The sequence below is a fragment of the Aspergillus candidus genome (genome assembly GCF_002847045.1).
Source record: "Aspergillus candidus strain CBS 102.13 unplaced genomic scaffold BDW47scaffold_26, whole genome shotgun sequence".
Classification (NCBI taxonomy): domain Eukaryota; kingdom Fungi; phylum Ascomycota; class Eurotiomycetes; order Eurotiales; family Aspergillaceae; genus Aspergillus; species Aspergillus candidus.
In genome coordinates this window covers 83,290-99,791 of record NW_020194031.1, presented here as the reverse complement: position 1 = coordinate 99,791, position 16,502 = coordinate 83,290, and the positions used below count along the sequence as shown (strand labels likewise).

The 16,502-nt window shown below is 54.2% G+C and overlaps 5 protein-coding genes across 5 annotated transcripts; 1 reads left to right on the top strand and 4 right to left on the bottom strand.

Annotated features, from left to right (window-relative positions):
- Window positions 1–682: 682 nt before the first annotated feature.
- On the bottom strand, window positions 683–1,894 carry BDW47DRAFT_106756 (nucleoside phosphorylase domain-containing protein). The gene is made up of 2 exons (XM_024812836.1): window positions 869–1,894; window positions 683–811 (listed from the first exon to the last, which is right to left on the bottom strand). Exons 1-2 carry the CDS (start codon window positions 1,824–1,826, stop codon window positions 753–755), a joined length of 1,017 nt encoding a protein of 338 aa, XP_024671517.1. The 5' UTR covers window positions 1,827–1,894; the 3' UTR covers window positions 683–752.
- A 2,041-nt stretch (window positions 1,895–3,935) lies between these two features.
- Window positions 3,936–5,073, bottom strand: BDW47DRAFT_106753 (uncharacterized protein). The gene has a single exon (XM_024812835.1). It carries the CDS (start codon window positions 5,001–5,003, stop codon window positions 4,272–4,274), a length of 732 nt encoding a protein of 243 aa, XP_024671516.1. The 5' UTR covers window positions 5,004–5,073; the 3' UTR covers window positions 3,936–4,271.
- Window positions 5,074–6,824: 1,751 nt separating this feature from the next.
- Window positions 6,825–8,496, top strand: BDW47DRAFT_36558 (putative oxalate/formate antiporter). Its single transcript, XM_024818830.1, has 4 exons — window positions 6,825–7,202; window positions 7,255–7,347; window positions 7,401–8,362; window positions 8,419–8,496. Exons 1-3 carry the CDS (start codon window positions 6,926–6,928, stop codon window positions 8,306–8,308), a joined length of 1,278 nt encoding a protein of 425 aa, XP_024671515.1. The 5' UTR covers window positions 6,825–6,925; the 3' UTR covers window positions 8,309–8,362; window positions 8,419–8,496.
- Window positions 8,489–10,376, bottom strand: BDW47DRAFT_36548 (sugar porter family MFS transporter). The gene is made up of 6 exons (XM_024818829.1): window positions 10,334–10,376; window positions 10,150–10,277; window positions 9,909–10,095; window positions 9,321–9,853; window positions 8,975–9,265; window positions 8,489–8,909 (listed from the first exon to the last, which is right to left on the bottom strand). Exons 1-6 carry the CDS (start codon window positions 10,356–10,358, stop codon window positions 8,538–8,540), a joined length of 1,536 nt encoding a protein of 511 aa, XP_024671514.1. The 5' UTR covers window positions 10,359–10,376; the 3' UTR covers window positions 8,489–8,537.
- A 1,475-nt stretch (window positions 10,377–11,851) lies between these two features.
- On the bottom strand, window positions 11,852–16,291 carry BDW47DRAFT_131978 (xanthine dehydrogenase; the record flags this gene model as incomplete). The annotated part of the gene is made up of 5 exons (XM_024817445.1): window positions 11,852–12,385; window positions 12,435–13,614; window positions 13,696–15,822; window positions 15,874–15,967; window positions 16,012–16,291. The coding sequence occupies 5 exons, from the start codon at window positions 16,289–16,291 to the stop codon at window positions 11,852–11,854; spliced, it is 4,215 nt and encodes a 1,404-aa protein (XP_024671513.1).
- Between the last annotated feature and the right edge of the window lie 211 nt (window positions 16,292–16,502).

Sequence of the window (16,502 nt, the reverse complement as noted above, 5' to 3'; positions counted from 1 at the left end):
CGTCCCGGATATACACTGAATGGATCGTGTAGGTGTAGGGGGTATGTGAAGAAAAGAAAGGAAGGCGTGAACACAATTGGATAAGTATGAATAATTTACTAGGCTTGGTGGTGTCCCCATAGCTTCTCTTAATGGGGTTCAGTAAGTGGCTCACCCATGTTTCTGAAGTATTGTTCATCGTGTCCCACAGGTTATAGTATGGATGTAGGTGTTTTTAGGGGCTTGTAGATGCTGAAAGAGGTGCTGGTAGTCAATAGGCATGTTTTTGTAAAGTTATATGATTAATGAATAATTGTGGTGAATACCATTTTTGGGCCAGAGAGAATATGTATAATATTACTATAAGAATTTCCAAGGATTATGATACCAAACAATCCATCATTCCAGTGATAATAAGAGTGAGTGATGAACAATCCCAGGATATTCATCCTTGGCTAGTGGCCGACACCTGCTGCTATAAGCTTCCATGAGATGTGAATAAACCAAATGAATAACCCTCCAAGAGACGGGCACAACCCTGACTTCCACATGGGGTTACGGTCCCACATTAACGCGTCCCCTTAATCACATCATAAATGCCGGATCTGCATATGACTTATATCCCAATATAATATCTGCGAGAAACGGCGGATACGTCAGACTTTGTCAAGACCTCATTTTCTAGTTTCCTTCAAACACACCGAAATTGCCCGTTTCCTTGCACTGATTAGGCTTCGTGTTAAAGAGCCGGATCCGACAGTGAGCTTCCATTCCTATTTCGCTTCCATGGAGAAACAGCACGGCGCGCTTGGGACGGGTGGCACCGAGAAATCCATATATCGGTCAGCTAGGGGGCTAGATATGAGATGCCAATATCAGCACGACTTACTCAACTTGATCGGCTCCGTGTTGCGCTCCGGGGGGCAATATTGCGCCAGAAAGGCCTTCGCTGCTGAGGCGGCCGTCGCAGCGGCATACTGGGTCCAGACCTCGTTCTCACGTCCATCAGCATAATCGGCCACCCCTTTAATCACGACGCAGGGCATGTCGTACCAGAACGCGATGGCTTCGGATTCAAAGCCGATAATGCCATCTCTTTCGCATAGTTGGTCTCGAGAGTGCGCGGATGCCACTTTGCCTTCGCCCGTGCCCACCTGTCCCAAGTGGAGAGATGGGGATACTGTGTCGGCTGAGCGCTGTCTGACCGGCACTGGAGAGACACAAGCAGCTGTCACTGTCGGGACATTAGAGGGATACAGCCGATCTGCCTCCGAACCAGGGTAGCCAGCCACCGCGTGCCCCATAGCGCGTTGGAGTTGAGACATATGATCGCCCATCTGAGCCTCCACTCGCTGCCGGCCTCGCGTGGCTTGGAGCTTGTTTAGATAAGAACTAAGCTCAGGGGCGGGGCGCGGGAGTACCTCCCAAGGGCGCATTCTTCGCTCAACGAAGTTGGGCCACCGTCGGACCTGGTCGTATTCGATCAATGCAGTACTCATGAGCACGTCCCCCAGGAATATATCCCTCCCGTCGGGTGCGCGGGGTACGGCACCGCATGTTCCAACGACCAGGATGATCCGGAGATCAGGATACGTGATCTTGAGTCGACAGGCGAGGCGGGATGCGCTGACTTTGCCTCGTCCAGGAAGGTATGCCAGGACCGTTTGGTGTCTGCCCATCCTTCCAACCGTGTAGTCATGGGGGTCATCCGAGACCCGAAAGGACGCTTCCCCTTCGTGATGGTATATTTCGTCGAAAAGAGCCCTGATGGGACTGGCCTCGGCGGATGCGCATACAATAGCGACAGAGAAGTCGCCCAGGCTACGTGGGAGGCTAGCGATTACCATTGTCACACACTCAGGGAGCCTAATTAAGACTCGACGGACTTCAGACTCGCGATTGTGGTGTGATGTTTGTCGTATCCTCAGGACGGTTACGGGAGGACAGTCTGTAGCTACTCCGGTATATATAGGCTATTGATTCCTGATGAATTGCTGGCGAATATGTGGGCGCCGGCGCCTACCGTGACAATCAGCCTGCACGACAAAGCCCTTCATCTATATGGCATAGCCAATAAAATACGTTGGTAATCTATCATGACCTCTTTAGCGCCGCGAAGGTGGCGGCACCTGCATAGGTGACAGTTGACCATAAACGCACGGTCGCATCGGCGCTACGCCAGACTACCTGAATGAAATGTACCGGATGCTTACAGATTCGGTATTTTGGTGCAGTGGCTGCCATCAAATATGAATGGTGACGATGAGAGGAACGAACAAAGCCACTGCCAGATCCACGTGGGTTATGCTTCCTCACAGGAGGCGCAGAGTGATCTATTATATGTCAACGCCATCAATCGAACCATGGAGCAATTATTACTGCGGCTCAAAACAGACCATGATACCTGCCGCCGATCAAGCAATCCTCTGTCAGAATCGACAGGTGTAGGGCGATTTTGATCCTCCACTGGTCTCAACTGGACTGACGCCACCCACAATGGAAGTCGGGGAAACAGTAAGTCCCAATTTATAATGGCTTGGAGCTCTTGGTCGAACCATCATGTGCCATCGACGAGCCAGGCAGATTCGTGAATTAGGGCAAGCGAGGCGCCAGGATCGCCGGGTTGTCATTCCTTCACCCGAACCAGAAGAACAGAATCGTGGGAGAGGCATGGAGCTCTGGTCCTTCCAGAATTTTCCTGCCACTGCCAGACGGGCCTTGAGCATGTCCCGTCGCCACGGCTCTGCGAGCATCGTGGCCGCTGCATTTGGATGTAAAAAGGCAGGCCTCGCTGCCATGTTCACCCTTGGTCGTCACTATAGTCATCCCATCTTTTCTGTCTTGTCTTTCGTTCCCATATGGGTTGGGATAGTCGCGCGAAGGCTCTCCAACTACGCCGATCTTTCTTCAATAATTCTATTCCTTTGTTTTCCCACCATTGCCCCGAAACTTGCCATTACTGCTCACTCGCGGGCACCCTGTCTATTGTGGCAGCGCCCGCGCCCACCTCGGCCGCCAACGATGCTTGTCAGAAGATCGGCAAAGTTCCCAAGACAGGGACCAATGTCGGAGATGGTCAACGCATAAGACGAGGAGAACATGCTATCGAGACCCGTGCTAAACTACACTATTGTGGACGGGAATTTGGCCCGCAGCTGCCTGTCCTCGATGCCCTTGGACGTGAAGCGGGCGGTGTCATCCATCAAAGATCTCAAAAAGTCCCACCAGTGGCAGTCTGACCTGCCTGTTCGGCTTTACAGATGCGGACACTGGCCACAACAGCATGTTTGAAAAAATGGGACCCGACGAGGTCGATGTTGATCCGCCGCTCAATGGTCTGTTTTCCGAACCAGAGGTGGTGTGGCCGGGTGAAGCGGTCTGAAGATGGCTATAATAGGGTACCCACAGAGCTCAGAAGTGTCTAGACATTTTTTTGTAGCCGAGTGGTATTATTTGCATCAAGATCCATTTGCCAACCACACCGTTGTCGAGCGGCAGGTCAAGGCCTCAGCCAACACGCTCGGCTTACTTCACTTGGAAGAACGACGACAGCATGTTCGAAGACCTCTGCGGCCCGACAGCCAGCCCAACGCCCAGTGCGATGGAGTCCCCGTTGGCACCGCGACTCCGACCCCTGCATTACCGATTTATCCTCAGGCCGAGGTGCGCCATTCGCTCAACGCGATGTCCGGGTATCAAGTCAAGGAGAAGGACTTACAAGGTGTCGCGGTGTTGGCCATGCCATCCCTCGACACCAACGGAATCCAGTCTTTCTACACAGAATTTACCGATCCCCGGTCCAGCAACACCAAGGGTGCCATTTCCCATGCCTGCGACCTATCCGAGCTGTTCTTCCCCTAGCGATCCTTGTACAAAGTCTCTCGGCTTCGCGCCCATGAGGCTCCCAGGCTCATCATGAAAGTGCTTACCCACAAGACTGGCTACCTTCCCCGACTAGCTTATGCATCTTAGCTTTGACACACTCAATTCTTAACGCAACGCAATCTTCTCCAAGATCAATGGCTTAATCAAAGACCTGGGGCACAGGACGTTTTAGTGTGCCTGTATGGTCGCAACGCATGCTTACAATTCAATGTCTAGATCCATGTTCTGTCGACTGACTAGTGCGCGATCATCTTTGCATCGATACCCCGCTTATGATCGAGCACCCCGTCCATGGCCCCGTTGCCTTGAGGGCTGCCCGGTCGCGCTCGGTTCGCTCTTTGTAAACATCGTTCACCTCGAAAGAGATCCACCATGTAAAACCCCTAGACCCGCACCGGTCTCCCGCATCACGCATCCTTCGTCTCACGGTATAACTTCCGCATCAATGCCGCCAACTCCTGCGCCTCGTGTTTCACCCACGGCATCGCATGATGATAGTCTACTTCGTATAACTGCGCCCGCTCCGTGTCATAAAACGTGCTGAATTGGTGCCGTCCCAGCGGGAGAAACATGTCCTTTAGCCCGTGCACATGCAGTGTCGGTATCCGCACCAGCTCGTTGCTCTTCACGCCTTTCGACTCCATCGGCGCTCCGGATCCCATGCATAGCACCCCAAACTGGAGAGTTATGTTCGTCCCGCTGCTTTCTTGTTGCTTTTCTTGTTGCTGTTGCCGCTGCTGCTGCGCGAGTAACAATCCCCCAACCACGCGACTACCCTGGCTGAATCCTATGGCGCCCACCCACGGCCCGCCGCCCCCGGTCTTGTCGTTCGCCATTTGTGCCAACACGCGCTCCACCCCGTCTGTATTTTGCTCGTCGAAACCGCTGCCGTCGGACCGCTCGCTGCCGCAGAGACTACCTAGTATAGACGACGTATCTGTCTTGAACCACGAGTGATAGGGCCCGTAGTCATGGAAGGCGGGGAGGACGCCGGGCCCTGCGGGGCGGTCGAACGGGCCGTTGAAGTAGACGAGTTGGAAATCGTGTTTGAGAAGCTCGGCAAGCTGGGAGCATTGCATCTCGTAGATTTGGGAGTTGGAGCCGCCGCCGTGGAAGCAAGCGATGCGGGGGAGGGGCATAATGGGTGGTTCGGTGTGGGTTGTTGTCCGTTGGTTGTGGTGTGTTACTGGAGGCGGTTTTGTGTTGGGCATGGAGGGGTGGAAGGCGGTGGACTTTTCTGGCTGATGTCAGACAGGTCTATTCTCGTTCCAGGTGTGGGTTCTGGGTGAGTTGGTGATTTTGGCCCGATCTGATGCCGGAGTGGGGTGGTGATTGGCTAGCTGCATGCAGGGTTTTTGGGGGGGCATGATCCTGGCAACTGGCAGATCGGACGGGAGGCATTGGAGACAGTCTAGGCTTGATTGCGCTTTGATTAAAGAAGGGACCGATGAGTGTGTGGGTGTATAGCCTCCACATGAACGATGACAGGACTTAAATGCCCTTGATGGAGTAGATGAAGTTGAGATGGTCCCAATTAGGGCATCCCGGTCATGTGCTGTGGCCTGAGGCAGAGACAGCAACTACCGACACACTGTGGCCCATGCTCATCAATCTAGAGTCCAGTGTTGAAAATACCATTCACTATACGGTGGATTTCTGATAATCGCCAAATGAGTATAATGGAGCCAATTCACTTTCGGTTGTGCCTATGGTGTTTCCCCCGTTCCATTGACCGTCTCTGACAAAAAAATATATAATGAAACATCTCGGTATGGGAAACAATCACACAATATAGGAATCCCACTATAGGTACAGAACCAGATAAGAGAGAATATGGCTCTGCGTGTTACATGATCAGATGTCCTTTTATCATGTATATGATATCATTGAGAATGCCAAATAATTCGTCATCCGCTGGAATGTGGGTATGTGAATAGTGCCGACCTCAAGTATATCTCACTATTCATGGTGCCTGTACACTTGACTACTATTGACCGGACACAGGTTGATTTTTAATTCTGGTCAAGCTTCAGTTGACGGGAGTAATCTTGTGAGGCCGTCATGAGATGCGTGGCTCCCAGCCCTACCATGATATACCCCGATAATAAATACGTTAGACATTCCAGGTGGCGGATGCCAATAAGGCCGCGTGTCGTGTCGGGGAGAATCTGTGATTTTCACCAAGTCAAAGAATTCCACGCCTATCAACCCAGGAGCTTGCCAAATAGCCTCACGACTGAGCAATGAATCTCTGAAGTAATCTGGGGCGGGATGTCTTTGTGATATTATACCTGAAAGGATCCCGTGCAAGTAACCTGTCACCCACGACGAAAGAAGTAATCTAGGGCGACAAATGTATACCGACTAAAATAGGATGGTTAGGCGACGCCCTAGAAAATATCAAGAGATTTCAAGAGATTTCAGTGGACCCAATATGTCTGGAACCATTAATTACACATTCACGTACATGTTCCCCGTTCTATTATTCTCCGAGCCCATTGATAGGTAGTGGTTGTCCGGTCATAAATAAATTTCAATATCCCGCCACCCACTTCACGATGGCATCAGAATATGGGACATCTGCATGCAACAGCCCAGACTAGCAAACAAGGTCTTGCCGAAACATGGGCTGGGTGAAAGATTGTCAGGGCAATGCAAGAAGAACACATCATCCAGTTCCCCCTTTGGCTGTGGCTGGACTCGCCATGAGCTTATGTATATCCCTTGCGTCCTCTCCTTGCGGTGCCTCCCACAGGCATTCTGTGAAATGCGCAAAGACCCGGCTTCTCCATACCGAATTCTCTCAATGCACCGACAGAAGATTGCTTCTTTTCCGACCTGTAATTCGGACAGCCTGAGGGGGTGCCAGGGGTGAGGGTGGCCGCGTACACCATCTGGCACGATCATGGCATGAGATGAATCCCTTGATCGCAAAGTCACTTAAGACGTTGATTCCAGCAAACTTTGATTCGAGTAAAGCGCCTGCTCCTAGGGTTCCCGCAGACACCCTGGTGACCTTCCCACTGGCAACCTCGTCATCCAAGCCCCCAAGCTAACTGGAATGCCCGGGAAAACAGCCGAGAAGGTCGAAGCCCCGCTCTCGCCCGATAGTTCTATCGATTGCGATGATTGTGACTACCCAGATGGCGGCTACCGGGCCTGGATGGTCGTCCTCGGAGCCTGGTGTATGCTGCTGGCTCCGATGGGACTGATCAATGGCCTAGGAATCTTGCAGGCTTGGACCTTTGAACACCAGCTGCACGGATACTCCGAGTCTAGCATCGGCTGGATATACGGCACCTTTGCGTTTTTCGTCTTCGCTGCCGGTGCACAGGCAGGTATGGACCGTTTCTGATATCCTGCCTGACTGGTAACTGACTGCAGTTTCAGGACCAATCTTTGATACGTATGGCGTTCATGTTGTCATTATCCCGGGATCAATTGGATTGGTCGTAAGTCTAGTCTGTTTCAGTTTCAGCAATGGTATTGTCCAGGTTCTTCTCCACCCTTCCCACCCACGACTAATTCTTTCTTAGAATACTACCAGATGTTTCTGTCCTTCAGCATACTCGGTGGCTTATCCGGCAGTCTACTCTACACCCCTGTTATTGCCTGCATCGGCCACTGGTTCAACAAGCGCCGTGCGTTCGCCACGGGCGTCGCACTGACAGCGGGCGGCCTCGGCGGCGCCATCTTCCCCCTCATCATCCTCTTCGCCGCACCCACTATCGGCTTCAACTGGGCAATTCGCATCTTCGCTCTCTTAACCGCCCTTCTCTGCACCTGTGGCTGTTTCCTTTTACGAACGCGCCTCCCACCGAACACCAAAGCCGGCGCGTCCGTTGACTTCCGCGCCCTGCGCGACGTCCGCTATGGCGTCAACGTCTTCGCCATCTTTCTTATCGAGTTCGCCTTCATGATCCCTTTCAGTTATATCCCTTCCTACGCGCGCCACGTCGGTCTGAGCAATCAGCTTTCCTGGCTCCTTACCATCATCATCAACCTGGCGGGTATCCCTGGCCGCTCCATCACGGGCTTCGTCGCCGACCGCATTGGGCGATTCAACTCGCTAGTCGTGACCTCGTGCATCTGTTCGGCCCTTACTCTCGCGCTCTGGCTTCCTGCGGGGAGCAACCTCAAGACGCTGATCTGCTATGCTATCTTCTTTGGGTACTGGAGCGGCGCGGGGTTCAGCCTCGCCCCCGTGTCAGTCTCGCAGGTCTGCGACACGGCCGACTACGGCAAGCGCAACGGCACAGCCTACACCGTTGCCAGCATCGGCACGCTGATTAGTATTCCGGTTGGCGGGGCTATTATTGAACGCGCAGGGGGTGATTATTGGGGCGTCATTGTCTTCGGTGGTGGTCTTTACTTTGCGTCCATGATGGCGTTTTTCGCCGCTCGGGTGATCTGCGTTGGGTGGAATTTGCGCGTAATCTTTTAGTTGCTTCTGGTGTTTTTGAGCCGCGCTGCTGGCCTGTATTATATTCCATCTATGGTATGTGCCTATTGTGTCAATAGTCTAAAAGGACCCCCTCTAACGATTTGCGGAAGCTTTTCGGACTTCCCCATTGGGAATTTACTGTTGTTGCCTGCTACATCGAGCCCCAGATTGTTCAATATAGACACGTATTACTATTTATTAGACATCGCAACCCCTCCCAAGGAACAAATTAAACAACCTCAGAGTGCACCACATCTCCCGTCTTCTCCGTCTGCTGTCGCTGGCGCTCGACCTGCTCCCCAAATTTATCCCCCATCTCATGCGACCGCCACGCCGGCACGTTTTGGTCGAACATCTCGTCTACCTCTTCCAGTGTCTTCCTCGCCGTCTCGGGGTACAGGAAGTACACGTGGAAGGTCATTACCGTACAGAACACACCGAAGATGATGTACGTCTTCCACTGGATGTTGGTAAAGGCCGGCGCAACAAAGTACGCCAGCGCGAAGTTGAAGATCCAGTTGCCGGCGGCGGAGAGACCCACGCCTTTGGCGCGGTACTTGAGCGGGAATACTTCCGAGCAGTAGACCCATGCGGTGGGGGCCTGGTTTTCGTTAGTTTCTAATATCATTTTTGTTGTTGCGGTAGTCAACCGGGGCGTAAACATACCCAGGTCAGACCATAGATTCCGGTGAAGATGTAAGACAGAGAGATTACTGCCTTGCCTGGCGCGCCTTTGATGACCAGTTTGAGGTTGGCGTTGCCGTTAACGTCATCCACGGGGGTGCCATATGTCGCCATGACACCGGCAATCGCGTAGTGTAGCACCATGCAGGCGACCGAGCCGAAGAGGAGCAGCTTGCGACGGCCCAAGCGGTCGATCAGCGGCAGAATAAAGCCTGTCGTGACCAGGAAAATAACATATTGGATGGCGGAGGAGTACAGCGTCGTGTTGCCAGTCTATCATCAACCATGAGTCAGTACTACCCACAGGAAAGGGTGACAGAGATCTCACCATATCGGCCATCTGGAAGATGTACACCACGTAGTACATAGCGACATTCCCACCCAGCAACTGCTGCCACACCTGCACACTGACACCGCACAGGGTACGCATCCAGATCTTGGGCCCGAACAGCGAAAAGAACGAGATGTCCTTCGACTCGCGCGCCAGTCGCACCGCTTCCTGGACTTCCGCCCACTCGACCTGCACTTCTGGGTGCGCACGGTCGCCGTTCCCGTGCAGTAGGGCCAGCGTGTCGAGACTCTCTTCATAACGTTCTTGACCGGCGAGCCAACGGGGGGACTCGGGGAAGAAGGGCAGCGCGCAAAGCAAAATGATTGCCGGAATGGCCTGGACACCCCAGGCGATGCGGAAGGCCGCGGGGTCGCTATCGCCCATGCCTTGCGTGCAGCCGTACGAGATCAGGTACATGATGAGGATACCCCATTCGATGGCCCACTGTTGAATACCAACGATGCGGCCGCGGATTCGAGCGGGGGCGAGCTCGGCTAGGTAGACGCAGACTTGGGAGGAGGTAATGCCGACTGGGGGAGGAGTCAGCTGCGCGTGGGACACCGGCTGAGCAGACTTGTTACACACCTGAGAGACCGCTCACCACGCGACCAGCGACCAGGTGAGTGACGTTTTGCGCGCTCAGCTGCACGACGGCGCCGACTATCCAAATACAACAAGCGATAATGAGTACCATGCGACGACCGACGTAATCACATATGAACCCGGCAGCGATGGCACCCACGAAGGAACCGGCCGACATGGACGCCGTGATCTACCGACCGTTAGACCGAGGATATATTGAGAGAAGAATGAAGGAGAAGCGTACGCCACCCTGCAGATTCGAGTCTGGACTGTCGAAGTATTCGAGGTACTGAGGAGCCCCAATCCAGGCGCTCATGGAGCTGATATCAAACCCAAAGAGGGCACCGCCGATGGTGCCGAAGCACGCCAGGGCTGGATTGCTTCCGATTAGCTGGTTTGCGCCACCTCCTGCGGACTATATTGCTTACCGTAGATATTTGAGATCCGATACATAGTGACGGCGGGTGTCTACAAAAACCCGATCGGGTGTATTGATGATCGAGGAACCAGCCTCGCGGCGGCCCTAGCCTTATATAGGTCTCCAACTCATGTGTCAGGCCACCCAGACTCTCCCTTGCGTCTCCCCTCCTCTCTGTCTCGGGTCGATACCATTTTCGCAGTCTAAGTCCGGGGTGACTGCGACGGCGGGGCTCCCCGGGTCTCAAACGAGAAGTGATCGACCCACCACGAATGTGGAGGTCCGGGGTTGCAGACCAGGAGACTGGAGAAGCAGGCTCCGTCCGCTGCCCGGGTGGAGACCATTTGAACATGACGATCCAGTCGGTTTATTCTTGGTCGCGCGTCGATGCCTCCTGGCCCCCGATGCGGTTTTAACCGACCTCGGCTGGAGAAAAGACGCTTTTATCCGTCGTTTTATCCGGGCTATTTCTCTTCACTGGTTCGGAGAGTGAATGTTGGTTTTGGTCGGCAGGTCCTTCGTCAGTTGTGAAATTTCCGTCCGAGACAATGTGTGTTCTTATGGATCGGGATCCTTGATTTAGTCCCAGCTTCTCGGGTTGTGCCTCTCCTATTTCCTTCCGACAATCTCAGTGAAATATCTACCATCTCTTGGTCACTTGCAAGGTTCAGATAGAAGAGAGGTCTCATACGGTCGGTATATGCTAATCGGGACAATGATTCTCGGCCAGACTACCTAACAGCGTGCCGTATACGAGAATGACGCTATGTTATGGGTCACGATCGGCCGGGTGTATACAGGTATTCTTGCCACTTGATCGGTGATGCTTGAGGGTTTTGATTTGTGGTTTGATCACGTCAGAACTGAATGTTCTTCCCTCCGTCCGACGTCAGCTTGCAACAAGATGTCGGTGGAGCCTCCTCTCTTTCCCATCTACAAGCAAGTGCGATCCGGTCGGTAGATACAGGCTTCCGATACTGCCGCCAACGATTGAACGTGGACTAACAGCTTGGATCGGGATTACAGCTCTATAACATATGCCGGCATCGCTCATGGCATGCATTGTGGACAGCCAATAACCCATTTTAACAGCCACGTCCGCCCCTTTCGATAATATAAATCCAAGATGGTATGCTTGATACACCCGCGAATCGATCCCCAGGTGGGCTCGCGAATTTACGAATGACCTCACTTATATCCTAAGCGTCAGTGAGGCTCGGGTAAATTCACAGCGAGCCAAAGCCATGTCACTCTCGACTCATTCAGCCGGTTGTCCATGGAGGAATACTAGGCAGACCCGGTCTCAGAGGAACAAGATGAACCCCGTCTACATTGTCCTTGGAGCCGCCCTCACGAACCGTCAGCTTCTACGTCTGCCGCATATCCACCACTTACGTCCCTCCCTGGTTTATATTGCTCACTGCGAAGTCCTTCTGACTTGAGGTCTTACGGTCTGGGATACCCCAGGCATCACACATCGAGGAAGTAGAATGAATTACTATACGTCGACTCGGACAACCTAACAAAACTAAGCCACCGTCACGAAGAAATTCCGTTCCCCCTCCGTGGGCTCAATCGCTGCCTTCCTCAGAATCTCATCCCCAACGGACAGTCTCAACCGCTCTGCAGTCGCCGGACTATCTAACACCAACGGTCCCACCACCCCGTTATCCTCCCGCGCACTCCGCAGCGCATCGCGGAGCGCAAACAAGACCGTCGCCCCGAGAAACAGTGGCGGCTCTCCAATCCCCTTGCTGCTCTGGATAGACCGCAGATTCTTCCACGACACCCCTTGGAGAAAGCTGACGTTGAACTCCTGTGGGATGTCGCTAAATCCGGGGATCTTGTAATTGCCCGGTCCGCGCGTCGCAAGCTGTCCTCCTTGCGTCCAGAGACTCTCCTCCATCGTGAACAGACCCTGTCCCTGCACGAACGCTCCTTCGATCTGTCCGTAGTCAATGGCTGGGTTGATAGATCGTCCGATGTCCATTTTGATGTCTGTCCGCAGAACCGTGTGGTCTCCGGTCAACAGGTCCATTTCGACCTCGGTGCATGCCACGCCCTATATCAGTCAGTACCGACCTACAGCCAATTCAACCATTCGAACGTACCTGTGTGAAATAGAAGTACATCGGCTTCACCGTGTTCACGTCATAGTTCCCCCACTGGTATCCGATTTTCGGCATCTTCCAGAATCCACTAGCAGCAAGGTTAACCCGATCGCGATAGGCAGCATGCGCCAGCGTCGCCATGGAGGAGTCGGCCCCGAACTGCTCACGATACGGTCGCAAACGCTCGTTCAACTGATCGCACGCATTCTTCACGGCCATCCCGTTGAGGTCGCTGCCCGATGACGCAGCCGTGGGGGACGCATTCGCCGTCTGGTACGTCGATGTGTCTTGGGTGTACACATTCTCGACGGGTACCCCAAGCTCCTGAGCCGCCACCTGCACCATCTTGGTGTACAGCCCTTGACCCATCTCGGTACCTCCATGATTCAAAAGGATCGAGCCGTCCGTGTAGATCCGGACAGAGGCCCCTGCTTGGTTCAGATGCACGGCGGTGGCGAACGAAATCCCGAATTTCGTGGGGATCATGCACATGCCACGCTTGCGCCAGCGATGCTCCTTGTTGAATCTCGCGATCGCCTCCCGCCGTTCGTCATACTTGACCTCTTCTCGGACCTGCCGCAGCAGAAGCGGAATGTGCCAGTCTTCGTCGATACGCTGCAGAAATGGCGTCAACTCCCCTTCCTTGTAGAGATTGCGGAGACGTAGCTCGTCGACCGATATGTTCAGCCCCTCTGCTACTGCGTTCATGTAGCTTTCCGCGATGAACATGGACTGCGGCCCACCGAATCCCCGGAAGGCCGTGTTGGAGTGGATATTGGTCCGACACACCCACCCCCGCAGGTGCACATGGGGAATGTGGTAGCAGTTCTCCATATGCGTCAAGCACCGATCCATAACGGCGCCACTCATGTCCGTCGAGAACCCGGCGTTGTTATAACAGTCGGCGTCTAGCGCAACGAGAGTGCCGTCGTTCATCACGCCCACCTTCCATCGACACTGGATGGGATGGCGCTGTCCGCTAGTCATCATGTCCTCGTCCCGATTGAGCATCGCCCGCATCGGTCGACGTTCCTTCTTCGCTGCGATCGCCAATAGACAGGCAAGCTGGACGCTGCGGGACTCTTTTCCACCAAATGCGCCACCCATGCGTTTGACGCGAGCGTTGATCCGGTTCGCGGGCATTCCAGTGACCTGGGACACAAAGTCTTGCGTTTCCATTCTGACTCATATCGTTAGTATTGTAGATAATACTTAAAGAGAAAAGACAAAAAAGAGGGAAGGAAAAGAGAGAGACACATACGTGTTTTGCGTAGACGACCACACATCCATCGTCCCATCCTCAGCGTGCGGCACCACAAGAGCAGCATTCGTCTCGAGGTAGAAATGCTCCTGTCCTCCGATCCGCGTCACGCCAGAAAAGACTCGGTCGCATTTAGCAAACACGTCATCCATTCCATCCGGAGCGGCTCCCTTTCGCAGCTCTTTGCCATGGTTGAAGAAACTCTTCGCTTCAATCGCCTCGTCGATGGTCAAAATCGCCGGGAGCTCCTCGTACACGACTTTCACGGCCTTGGCTGCCTCTTGGGCCTTCAGTGCCGTGTCAGCGTACACGAGTCCGATCGGCTGTCCGTGTGCGATTACCTCGTCGCCGGCGAAGAAGGGCTCGTCGTGCACCACTGATCCCCAGTGATTTCTCTCTGCGGGAATGCTATGCCTGTCGATGTACCCCACTGCCAATCCAGGCTGGATTGCTGGCGTCCAATCCACAGAGACAAGCTTTGCATGGGCGCGCTGCGACAGCACCATGGCTCCGAAAAGCTCGCCGCTCAGCGGCGCCATGTCGTCGATGTATTCCGCTTCGCCCGTCGCGTGTTTCAGTCCTGACAGATGAGGGAGCTGCTTTCCGACCACACGCTGCTCGTGCGGATTGTGCTCATCGCGCGTCCCATGCGAGATTTTCCGGTGGATCTCCTCCGTGATGTCCTCGTCGCAGTCGGCCTTTGCAATTAATCCGAGCTCCACTGACGCTTCGTTCCAGAATCGGAAGAACAGAGACAATGCGAGTGTGCGACGATATGTCGCCATCCCCCCTGGCACGCTGTACGGGAGATTGAAGTCGCTGATCAGCGCATTCAGAGTACCATCCAGCACGGCTTGGTCCCTCCACTTCTTGCCCCGGAGGTAGTTCCCTGCGGATTGAGCCAGGACTGTCATGGGTGCCATCCCCCCGTAGGCTAGGGCTACCTCGGCCACGTGGTCCTCTCCGTCCAGTCGGACGCGAAAAGATGCCGTCACAATCGCGATGTCGTCGTCCTTGCGCTTGGCCTGTTTATAGGATTTGGTGATCTCGCGGACACCGGCTGGAGGCAACGGTATTCTGATCTGCGTGATTAGGCTGCCGAAGGGTAACGCCGTCTTTCGATATCCCAGGAACATGGAGTCCATTGGTAGGATCGTCTCCCCGGACGCGGTCTTCGCTACAACCTGTGCGTTCACGGCCAGCAGTAGTGGGTTCATGTCGGAGATGGGTGACGCCGTGGCTATGTTCCCAGCTAGCGACGCCGCATTGCGGATTTGGCGACCGGCAAAGTATCGCAATATCTTCGCGGCCGCGGTAAGAACGGATCCTCGTTGTTTGAGCTGGGGCGCCAGCTGGCCAAATGTCTCTTCTAGGTCACTCAGAGACGCGTTGCCTCCTACGATGAGCTCAGACATGCTTGATAGGTCCTCCGGCACGGTAATCCCCGTCAGCTCTGGGAGATCACCCACGAACACGGAGACAGCAAAGTTGGACCCTTTGAATCGGGTGTCCACCTGCACCTCGCTGGCGCCACCAACGAGTGTGGCAGATGGTTGTTGGGCAAGAATTTTCAGTGCTTGGTCCAGCGTTGCTGGACGCAACCATACCTTACCCTCGTCGCCGTATGCAACCAGCCTAGACTGGTGTTTGGAAAGCCCAGGGGGGTAGATGAGCTCCGTTGTTGGGGCATATGGGATGAATTCAATCTGGGGTGCCAACTCTTTCTTGTCCGATGGGGAGTCGGTGGTCGAAACGCTCGTCTGCGAACTGCACTGCTCGTCTTGGGAACTCGATGAGCACGCCGAACTAGGCGTATCCCGGCAACACCCCCCGGGTCGTCCGCACGACTGGGAGTTTAGTGCCGGCTCAGGATAGTCATCCACCAACGACTCGCTTATACTGTTCCCTGGAGCCACCTTCAGGCGCCCTTGCAAGTCTTCCTGCACGAACGACTTGGCCGCCTGCAGTATAGGCTTGTATCCTGTACACCGGCACAAATTGCCATCCAGATGTCCCTTCATCTCGATCTCGTCCTCGCATAGACTGAATTCGCCGGTCACTGGGTCGTACGCGTTGCGGATCATGGCATACAGCGACATGACGATGCCAGGGGTGCAGAACCCACATCTATTCGGGTTACCCTTACACTCACACGACCTTGAGAAGTGGAATACTTACTGTGATCCATGCAGCTTACTGAGCCGCTCCTGCAAGGGGTGGGGATTTTCCACCGTCCCCAATGCTTCGACGGTGATGACGTGTTTTCCCGCGACTGTCTTGTTAGCTTTATCGCAACATTGTGAGGAAAGAGCTTACCTCCCACCAGCGGGTAGAGACAGGCGTTGATTGCCAGATGTCTGATCCGCCGCGTATCCCGTTGATCCCGGGTTTGCAGGACGACCGTACACGCACCGCAGCCTCCCTCGCCGCAGCCCAACTTCGTGCCTTTGAGTCCATGCTGCGAGCGGATGAAGTCGAGAAGTGTCCAGCGCGGATTCGGCCGGTACAGCTCAACTTTGGTTCCGTTCAAGTAGAAACAGAGTACGGGGGAGGCATTTTTCTCATCGATAAAGTTCTGTAACTCTGCTGATGCCATGGCTAGGGTCCTCTCATTAACAAGATGTGCATCGCAATGTTGAACACTGATGGTCTACAAGTCTTGGGCATATCCCTCGTACATATATTTGGCCACTATCAGACTATCGGCCTATTGGAGGAGTCCGTCTGACTGGCGCCTGTCGGGGTTCCCCCTCACATGTATGACTGCCCGGTGGGGGTGCATTCCTATCGCTGTCCAAGGGTGGGGT

What these genes read in the sequence shown, in the direction of transcription:
- BDW47DRAFT_106753 (XM_024812835.1), bottom strand. Translation starts at nt 5,003, where the DNA reads ATGCCCCTCCCCCGCATCGCTTGCTTCCACGGCGGCGGCTCCAACTCC.
- BDW47DRAFT_36558 (XM_024818830.1), top strand. Translation starts at nt 6,926, where the DNA reads ATGCCCGGGAAAACAGCCGAGAAGGTCGAAGCCCCGCTCTCGCCCGAT. An exon ending in CGCTGCCGGTGCACAGGCAG is followed by an intron (nt 7,203 to 7,254) that starts GTATGGACCGTT and finishes CTGCAGTTTCAG; the next exon opens with GACCAATCTTTGATACGTAT. An exon ending in CTGTTTCAGTTTCAGCAATG is followed by an intron (nt 7,348 to 7,400) that starts GTATTGTCCAGG and finishes ATTCTTTCTTAG; the next exon opens with AATACTACCAGATGTTTCTG.
- BDW47DRAFT_106756 (XM_024812836.1), bottom strand. Translation starts at nt 1,826, where the DNA reads ATGGTAATCGCTAGCCTCCCACGTAGCCTGGGCGACTTCTCTGTCGCT. An exon ending in CACGGAGCCGATCAAGTTGA is followed by an intron (nt 812 to 868) that starts GTAAGTCGTGCT and finishes ACCGATATATGG; the next exon opens with ATTTCTCGGTGCCACCCGTC.
- BDW47DRAFT_36548 (XM_024818829.1), bottom strand. Translation starts at nt 10,358, where the DNA reads ATGTATCGGATCTCAAATATCTACG. An exon ending in TCGGATCTCAAATATCTACG is followed by an intron (nt 10,278 to 10,333) that starts GTAAGCAATATA and finishes GAAGCAATCCAG; the next exon opens with CCCTGGCGTGCTTCGGCACC. An exon ending in ACTCGAATCTGCAGGGTGGC is followed by an intron (nt 10,096 to 10,149) that starts GTACGCTTCTCC and finishes AACGGTCGGTAG; the next exon opens with ATCACGGCGTCCATGTCGGC.